Source organism: Microtus oregoni, unplaced genomic scaffold (assembly GCF_018167655.1).
Source record: "Microtus oregoni isolate MIOR12 unplaced genomic scaffold, Mior012 000050F_002, whole genome shotgun sequence".
In the NCBI taxonomy this organism is placed as follows: domain Eukaryota; kingdom Metazoa; phylum Chordata; class Mammalia; order Rodentia; family Cricetidae; genus Microtus; species Microtus oregoni.
Window position 1 is genome coordinate 1614796 of NW_024543226.1, and position 9214 is coordinate 1624009.

A 9214-nucleotide genomic window follows, 5' to 3' on the forward strand; every position below is an offset into this window, starting at 1 on the left:
CACACACACACACACACACACACACACACATACTGGAGGGCGGGGAGAAGAGAGAATATAGATTATATAGCTCAGAAAAGAACATAACAGGACAGTACAAATTTGCACTCTTGTCATCATTCATCTGATCCTTGGGTGCCTCTTATGTGTCAGGAGCCATGGGGGTTTCTGAGGACAACCACAGCAAACTGGACATAATCTGTGTTTTCTTACAACTTACAGTATATCCCGGAAAACAAACCATTCATTATTCAAAGGCTTCTGAATACTGATTATGTACCAGGCACCCTGCCAGACCCTGAAGCCACCAACACAAACAAGTCCCAGTCTCTCTTCTAGAGTGACTAATAGTCTAGCATAGTGCAACTCCCCATAGCTGGAGTGCAGCCGGCACCATGGCAGATGTCTGAAAAGATGCAAAATTCACAGAGGAGGAAATCAACTTATTCTAATCTTTAGGGTTCATCCAGAAGGATTAGGGCCCAAATATTCCAACAAGACTGAATACACTTCTCCTTTTTATCTCCTAGGGGTTTTGATGTGGGAAATTTACTCCCTGGGGAAGATGCCGTATGAGAGATTTACTAACAGTGAGACAGCAGAACATATTGCTCAAGGCTTACGCCTCTACCGGCCTCATCTGGCATCAGAAAGGGTATATACCATCATGTACAGTTGCTGGCATGAGGTAAGTGTTGTAGTGTCCCCGCTTAAACTCTTCCCTTAATGTCTCAGTTAGCTGGCCAGTCTCCTCTCTCCATGGTCACTTGTCGCCTGGGTACAGACGTAGCTCCACACGCTTTCTCGCTCTGCCCTGTGTCCTAGTCTTCTGATGGCTTCTCTGTGCCTACCCTAAACCTCGCTAGAGTATCATGAGCAGACCACACCCTAATACCTATATCAGCTTTAAGAGCAGGAAGTTTGTAGGACCATGCCATCTCCCAAAAGGCACTCAGGTGAGACAGTGGGGGTTACAGTTTCTATAATCATCATCTGGGCCTCACCTAGGAGTTTTGACCCTTCTTCTACTTTACTAGCTGCCGACCTTTTCTGGTTGAGGGTCTAAGTGAGACATTTAAAACCCTGTCTCAGAGTTGGAGAGATGGCTCAGCTGTTAAAAGCACTGACTGTTCTTCCAGAGGACCCAGGTTCAATTCCCAGCACCGACATGGCAGCTCACAACTGTCTGAAAACGCAGTTCCACGAGATAAATAAATAAACCAATGCACATAAAATTAAGTTAAATAAATCATTAAAAAAACCCTGTCTCTCAGAAGGAACAACCTAAAATAGCTTTTGTTTGTCTGCTTTGATTTTTGGGTTTTGATTCTAAAATATTTTTAATATTATTTTACATGTATGTGTGTCTTGCTTGTATGTATGTCTATGTACCACATTCATGCCTGGTACCCATAGAAGCCAGAGGAGGGCATCAGATGTCCTGGAACTGGAGTTATGGACAGTTGGGAGCCACCATGTAGGTGCTGGGAATCAAGCTTGGGTCCACTGGAAGAGCACTCGGTGCTCTAAATGCCTGTGACAACTTTCTAGGTCATTTTAAAAAAATGATATCTTATAGATTTGGAGGCGGTGCACTTGTAGTATTTTAGAAATAAGGATCAGGTTTCACTATTCTAAAAATGCTTTGCTGGGGTTGGGGAATGTGCCTCAATTGGTAGAGTGTTTACTTAGCATTAATGAAGCTTTCCTTTGGTCTCCAGCACCTCACAAGCCAGGTGTGTGGTTCAGAGGTTTGTTTGAGACAAGGTCTCGAATTGTCAGGCTGGCCTCAGATTCATTATGTAGCCAAGGTTGACTTTCAACTTCTGGTTCTCCTGCCTCTACCATCCAGACACTGAGGTCACAGGCATATACTTTTATGCCGTACTCCTAAGGATTTTTTAAAGATTTTTTTTTTTTGAGATTGAGTCTCTCTACATAGCCCTGGCTGTCCTGGAACTCACTATGTAGACCAGACCATTCTTGAACTCACAGAGATCCACCTATCTTTTCCTCCCAAGTGTCAGGATTAAAGGCATGTGCCACCATGTCCAGCCTCTTAAGGCATTTTCAAAAACAGAAATTACTAGGCTTCTTTTCCAGAAAGTCTGCCTAAGTACATCTGCGGTGGAACTCATCGAGGCTTTTGTGTTTCCCGGAACTTCTGATACTTGTCTATTTCTGAAAACCACGATTTGAATACTAAGAAATTGATGACCCTTTGGTTCTGACAGACTGAAGCCATTCTGTCATGAATCCTTCCTGAATTATCAAACACTTCCAGGCAAGAAGGTTAAAGTAGTCCCAACACTCAGGAATCTGAAGGTGAAAGGTTTTCCATGATTTTAGGCTAGCCTGGGCTATATATTGCCTTCTAGGGCAACCTGAGATATAGAGTGACATCCTATCTCAAAATAAACAACAAAAAACTAAAACAAATTTTCTTTTTTAAAAAAGACCAAATCTTAACCAGGTGTGGTGGCACATGCCTTTAATCCCAGCACTTGGGAGGCAGAGGTAAATGGATCTCTGTGAGTTCGAGGCCAACTTGGTCTCTTTCCAGTGTTTAATCTGACCATGGATCTCCAAAAGAGCTGTAATCTTAAAGTCAGACTAACAAAAGCCCTTGGCTGTTCAGGGTCCATTTCAGGCCTTTGCAAAGTTAAATCTTTTGTCCGTTTAGCTTGGCGATGACAGGAAGTACATTTGGAAACTAAACATTTTCCTTGCCTGTAGGAATTCTGTTCTGCCAACCAGTGAAGTATACTCAACAGCCATCTTCATTTCAAGCTCTGAAATAATGAGATAGTGTGTATAAATTTGCAATGAATGTGTCCACAGTTTTGATCAGTGGTGGTGGGTGGTGCACCCCTTTAATCCAAGCTCTCAGGAGACAGAGGCAGGAGGATCCCTGTGAGTTTGAGGTCAACTTGAGCTACAGAGTGAGTTCCAGGACTACACAGAAAAACCCTGTCTTGAAAACAAGCAAATAAAGAGCAATCCTAGAACTGTTTGTATAACAACCAGGTGGAAGTGGGGATGGGAAGTCTATGTCTGATTTCTGGAAAGAGATGCAAGGGATGGGTTGGAGAGATGCCTCAGTGGTTAAGAGCACTGGCTGCTCTTTCAGAGGACCCAGGTTTAATTCCCAGCACCCACATGGCAACTCAAACTGTCTATAACTCCAGTTCCAAGGGATCTGACACTTTCACACAGACATACGTGCAGGCAAAACACCAATGCACATAAAAGTAAATTATGAAAAATAACTTGAGATGAAAAGCATACAAGCACATTTTGGAGACCTGCTTTTTTATTTTTCTGCTTTTCGTGGTAGCAAGAAGGTATACAGTTAGGTATTTAGGATATGCTTAATCAGCTTCATGCTTTGTGATTAATACGGGTTCCTTCGGGATTCTGGATTCTACACTGTAACACTATCTGTTTTCTTTGGTTTTAGAAAGCAGATGAACGTCCTAGTTTCAAAGTTCTCTTGAGTAACATTCTAGATGTCATGGATGAAGAATCCTGAACTGGCTGATAAGCTTCGTGGATCTCCTCCTCTCTCCTTCAAGCCCTAATTCCACTTTTTCTGAGGGTTCCCAGGCTCCCGGGCTCTAGCCTTCCATGCTCCTACTGAATGCATAAAGGCCCCTAGACATCTAGGAACACCTTTCTTCTTCCAGTCCCTGGCATAACGCTTCTGAGCAAAGGCCAAGGGATTTCTGTGCCTGGTATTGACCATAACTTCAAGACTCCTAACAGACTGGATTTGGGATGGGAACATTCTGGGGGAGGGAAAGATGTAAATAGCTCCACTAGTTGTCTAACAGCTTGTTGGGTAAGTGTTAAGAGTTTGAAGGCAGGACAGACTGGAATGGTGCCATTAAATGGGAGGGGTTGTTTTGATAAAATAAAATTACTAGAAAGAGTAAAGGTATCTCCTATTTTAATTCATTACACAGCCGCCCTGAAGCTCTCTGTTTGAGAATTGCAGAAAACCGTATTATTAGCGCGGCGTATTCCTAATCTAGAATTCGACACATTTCACTTCTCTCTCTTATTAAAGCTTGCCTCTTAATTGTAGACGAATGCACAAGCCTTCCTCCGTGCTTGGCACACAGTGGACATACGATTATCATTTGACCGAATCTTAGCGTTAGGGACAAACTCAGCCAGCGCCTCATTTCCCTACATCAAGACGAAAACCCCATCACAGAACTGGACCCAGGGGCCCAAGACAGCCAGTTAATTCGCAGAAGAGTTCTGCTGGGGGCAAAGCCAAGGCTGAGAAAGCACGGGCCAATTTGGAAGAGGGTAGGGCGGAGTTTTAGGGCCGGCCCTTTGCTGGACCATGTGGTGTGAAGTAATTTCCTCCTTTCCTCTACACTGCTCTTTTCTTCTGGCTATCCGCTCCCATGGCGCTCCAGGCCACAGCCGAGCGCTGCGGTTGGGGTGTGGCGGGGAGCGGACCCTGCCCACCGAGCCTGGCCGCGGGCTCCCTGGCCGCGGGCTCTGCGCGCAGACGCAGTGCGCTCACAGGGCGGTTCCTGAGGCGGGACAGGGCGGGGCGGGGCGGGGCGGCGCGCGCGCGCGGGAGGGCGTGGGGGGGGGGGGGAGGTTGTGGTTCCGGTTCCGTCACCCAGACACGTGAAGGTCGGCGAGTTGGTTCTGTGCTCGCTTCGGCCCGCGTGGTCGCCCCGGGATGGACTCCTCGTCGTCGTCTTCGGGCGCGGGTTTGGGTACCGTGGACCCGCAGTTGCAGCATTTCATCGAGGTGGAGACGCAGAAACAGCGCTTCCAGCAGCTGGTGCACCAGATGACGGAACTTTGTTGGGTGAGGATCCCTGGGCTCGGATCTGGACGCTGTGCCTACTTTTCCCTGTGTCCTTGCCCCACGGGTCTTGCTGGGTTGTAGGGAACTCCAGAGTGGGTGGTTCGGACTGCACTCTGGTTTCCTTAGGCCAGGTCTGAAGGGACCATGGTGACTACTTTGGGAGACCGTAGGTGCAAAGGGTTGGGAGTCAAGGGATTACACCGCTGTCCCACCCAGCACTCGGAGGTGTTAGAGGCACCTGAGGTTGAGGCAGTAATGCCGGCCACTAAGACTAATCAAAGCCCCAGTCCTGGAATTTTAGGGAGCCCGAATCCCAGAGAGTCCGTGACAGTTATTTCTGGACTCCTCGGGAATTTGCCTGGGTTACCCAGTCATAACCCCTCCTGATGAAAAGAAAAGCGGCTCTAGCTCATTAAGTATGAAAGCGGCATAATCTCTCCCAGCATACACATTTATTTGCCTTCACTGTGAGTTGTTGTGTAATACTAAGATTAAGGTCTGAAGGTTGAGAAATTGAATCGTCTCGGTGAGGGGACTTTGGCAGAGGGGCAGAAGGCATTCCTTTGTAGCTGAGATCAAAGCGTTCTGGTTGCCAAGGACAAGCACACTGCCCTCCTGTGATATAAAAACTTAAAGAATTTAGAGGCCAGGGAAATTCTTTGGAATTAGAGACTCTAAGTCTTGTGTATAAAGCATGAAGGAAATTTACTCTAAAAGCTTCTAACCATAATGCATTGATTTGCTTGGTCCTGTAAACTTATGTGTTGCTGGACTATGCTCTTTAGAAATACTGGATTAATTCTGGTTTGCCTTGGATCAGAGGGCTTCAATTCTTTGTTTTCTTTTTTTTTTTCTTGAGACAAGTTTTCATGTATTCCAAGCTAGTCTCATACTGAATGGATAGCTGAGAATAGCCGAAAATGACCTTCAAAATGGGCTTCCTGCCTCCTCCAGCTTTTTTTGCTTCGGTTTTTAAATTGTTTCTTTTAAGACAGGGCTTTGCTATTCACTCCTGGCTGGCCTGGAATTTATAGAGATCGCTCTGCTTCTGTCTCCTGGTTGGTAGAATTAAAGGTATTTGCCACCAAGATAGAGACAAGGTTTCTCTGTGTAACAGCATTGGCTGTCGTGGAACTCACTTTGTAGACCAGGCTGGCCTCGAACTCAGAGATCAAGTCTATGCCTCCCGAGTGCTGGGATTAAAGGCGTGCACCACTATGCCCAGCTTTTTCTTTTTTTAAAAAAAAGTCTCTGATGCCTTAGGTTTGGGTGGAAAGTGGTATGGTTAATAACTACTTTAAGAGTAATGAACCAGGAGAGGAGAATTCATTTTTCTTCAATAAATGATATAGTCCCTAAAGTTTCTCATGCTCCAGTAGAAGAACCTTATATGCTCTTGCAGGCAACCCAAAATCTAGTGGATCCTAAAGAAAGGGCATATAGTAGGAAGAGGACTTATTGGGAATGAGGAGTTGGGAAGTAGAGGGGGTTGAGAGGGTAATGGGGAAATATGGTCAAATTATATACATGAGTGTCATATGTATGAAATTGTCCATGTTTTTCTTTTTTCTTTTCTTTTTTTTTTTTGAGACAGGGTTTCTCTGTAGCTTTGGAGTCTGTCCTGGAACTAGCTCTGTAGACCATGCTAGCCTCGAACTCACAGAGATCCACCTGCCTCTGCCTCCCGAGTACTGGGATTAAAGGCATGCACCACCACCGCCCATTGTCAGTGTTTTTTTTTTTTTAATCTGTGAACTATAGGGCCTTTACAAAACTCCAGTTTTTCACTCCTCCCAAGGGGATTCAAGAGCCTTTGATGCGTGTTGGGTAGGTGGTACAGTCCCAGAACTTGGGAAGCAAAGATGAAAAACAAAGGATCTCAAGTTCCAGGCCAGCTTGGGACCCTGTCTCAAAAGACAAACTACTCTGTCTTAAATAAACAAGGCTAAAAAATGTTCATTCATAGATTTCCTTTGTTGATTGGTTTTAGGGCACCTAAGTAGTTTTTGTTGTTGTTTTATTTTTTCCAGATAGGGTTTCTCTGTGTAGCCCTGGCCGGCATCAAACTCAGAGATGTCTCTGCCTCCCAGCTGCTGAGATAAGGTGTGTGCTACCACCTGGAAAAGGTTATTTTGCTTGGCATTTTTCTCTGTTATATTCAAGATGTGCCATATTCTGGCTCCTTGACTTTTGAGCAAATACTGCCAGAGATTCCACTGGTAAAAATGAGGATGGAGAATGGTGTTTTCCATTGGCTTGTTGAAAAATGTAATAGAAGCTTGTGTCCAATTGGAAAGATGCCAAATGTGAAATTTTTTATATTCATTTTTTTTTGCTTAAAAAGTCATGGGCTTCATCATATCTGTTCTTTTCATGTGTTTTTCTTGCCTCCCTCACAATTTCTTTCCTCACAGTCTTTTTCTTAGTTACATCACACCTGTATAGATACATACTATGCGATTTTAAATCTAGGTGTCACAGGTAAGAGAAAAATTGGGGTCCAAATTAGCAAATAAGATAATTTAGATGAAATTATTTGGACAAGCAAAAGGCTTATTTGTAAGTGCCCTTTGTGATTCTGTGTCTTATTCTGAACAGGAGAAGTGCATGGATAAACCTGGGCCAAAGTTGGACAGTCGGGCTGAGGCCTGTTTTGTGAACTGTGTTGAGCGCTTCATTGATACAAGCCAATTCATCTTAAATCGACTGGAACAGACCCAGAAGTCCAAGCCAGTCTTCTCAGAAAGCCTTTCTGACTGATCTCAGCATTACCTCTGTGGAAAAGTAGTTCAAGAAACGAAAAGCTGTTGATGGGATAACTGAAGAAATGGTTCTGGGAGGGGGGGGGGTTGGCTCCCAAGTTTCTTGGGACATCTTGTCACCTGAGATTGAACAAAGACCAATTTTTATGTATGGGAGTTGAGAGTCATGTGTATTTGGTTGTGTTTTTTAAAGCTAATCTGTGAAAATAATTGAGAGATAAATGAAATTACAAGATGCATTTTACTGTATATGGGACTCTGCTTTCTCAAGGTCCCTTAACTGCTTTATATAATTTTGATAGTGGAAGTGCTTTCTATAATTTGATAGTGGGACCACATAGGGTAACTCTAAATTTGTATGGATTCATTTCTGATTTTTTAAAGGAGCCCTTTGCATCAGAAAGAGCAGCAGTGAGGAAACAACCTGGCACTGTTAACCGCAAGCTTTCTTATAGTTCAAGTTTGACTATCGGAGCTGAAAGCAATTCTCTGGGTGTTCATACAATCCAGCCTTTTAGGTTGTCTTTCTCCCAATGCCGTGGTTTACTTCAATCCTGAATGTAAACACAATCTCAAGGTAGTGGCAGCCTGAGAATCCAGAGGGCTTTAGTTAGTTAAAAAGGACTCTAGCTCCTGAGTATAATTCTTACTACCAGACTGGCGCAGGAGGAAGTTAATTTACTCTGTATAGCAGGATACAGAATATTCACAGATGTGCCTAAAAAATGATAACAATTTAGGCCAGTCAAAAATGAAACAGTTTCAGGTAGACGTGCATGCCTGACGTTAGTCATAAATTCATTAACTGCATTCTTTTGGTCACTGAAATAAAAGCTCTGCAAGATCAACTTGTGATGGAGAGGCTTTCTATTTTGGGTTTTTATCTGCAACTCAGATTTCATGTGGGCGCATTTCAAGACAGAAATGTAGTTAAGTCTCTTCTAGAGGTCCCTGAAGTTTTTGAGAAGAGAGTACTTTAAGATATGATTAGAAGAGGAAAATCTTAGCTAATACCTAGGGCCCTTAGAGTGAATTCCCCTCATAGACTGGAGTGTAGACTTAAAGGAAAACTGCTTAATACTAATCCATGAATCTGGGCAAATATATACCTCTAGCATTTCTTCATAGGCATAAAGATTTTGGTGTAATAAGCTCCATTAGGAAGCCGCATGGGACTGTAGAGATTGCTAGGTGGTTTAGAGAGCACATTGTGCTCTTTTTTTTAAAGATTTATTTATTGTGTATACAACATTCTGCCTCCATGAGAGCACAGACCAGAAGAGGGCGCCAGATCTCTTTACAGATGGCTGTGAGCCACCGTGTGGTTGCTGGGAATTGAACTCAGGACCTCTGGAGGAACAGCCAGTGCTCTTAACCTCTGAGCCATCTCTCCAGTGTGCGCTTGCAGAGGACTTGGGTTCAATTCTCATTACCCTTATGGTTCACAACCCTCCCCCAAGGCTGTCTTCTGACTTCTAGTGCACCAGTCACATATGCTACACATACAGACATCCAGGCAGGTCTTCATGCACATGAAAATAATTCTAAGAAGAAGTTGAAAAAAGAAAAAGTGCAATAAGGGTGATAGGAAATGTTTATGGAGCTTTATTATTTT

General features: G+C 43.9%; 2 protein-coding genes across 2 annotated transcripts in view; both read left to right on the top strand.

Annotated features, from left to right (window-relative positions):
* The window catches only part of LOC121436695 (tyrosine-protein kinase BTK), a 53006-nt gene extending 49115 nt beyond the window's left edge, over window positions 1–3891 (top strand). The window contains exons 18-19 of the mRNA XM_041636692.1: window positions 531–688; window positions 3461–3891. Of these exons, the coding sequence (XP_041492626.1) occupies window positions 531–688; window positions 3461–3532 (230 nt within the window). The 3' untranslated portion in view covers window positions 3533–3891. The remainder of the gene's footprint in view (window positions 1–530; window positions 689–3460) is intronic.
* A 741-nt stretch (window positions 3892–4632) lies between these two features.
* On the top strand, window positions 4633–8447 carry Timm8a (translocase of inner mitochondrial membrane 8A). The gene is made up of 2 exons (XM_041636706.1): window positions 4633–4837; window positions 7436–8447. Exons 1-2 carry the CDS (start codon window positions 4706–4708, stop codon window positions 7595–7597), a joined length of 294 nt encoding a protein of 97 aa, XP_041492640.1. The 5' UTR covers window positions 4633–4705; the 3' UTR covers window positions 7598–8447.
* The last annotated feature ends 767 nt before the right edge of the window (window positions 8448–9214 follow it).

What these genes read in the sequence shown, in the direction of transcription:
- Timm8a (XM_041636706.1), top strand. Translation starts at nt 4,706, where the DNA reads ATGGACTCCTCGTCGTCGTCTTCGGGCGCGGGTTTGGGTACCGTGGAC. An exon ending in AGATGACGGAACTTTGTTGG is followed by an intron (nt 4,838 to 7,435) that starts GTGAGGATCCCT and finishes TATTCTGAACAG; the next exon opens with GAGAAGTGCATGGATAAACC.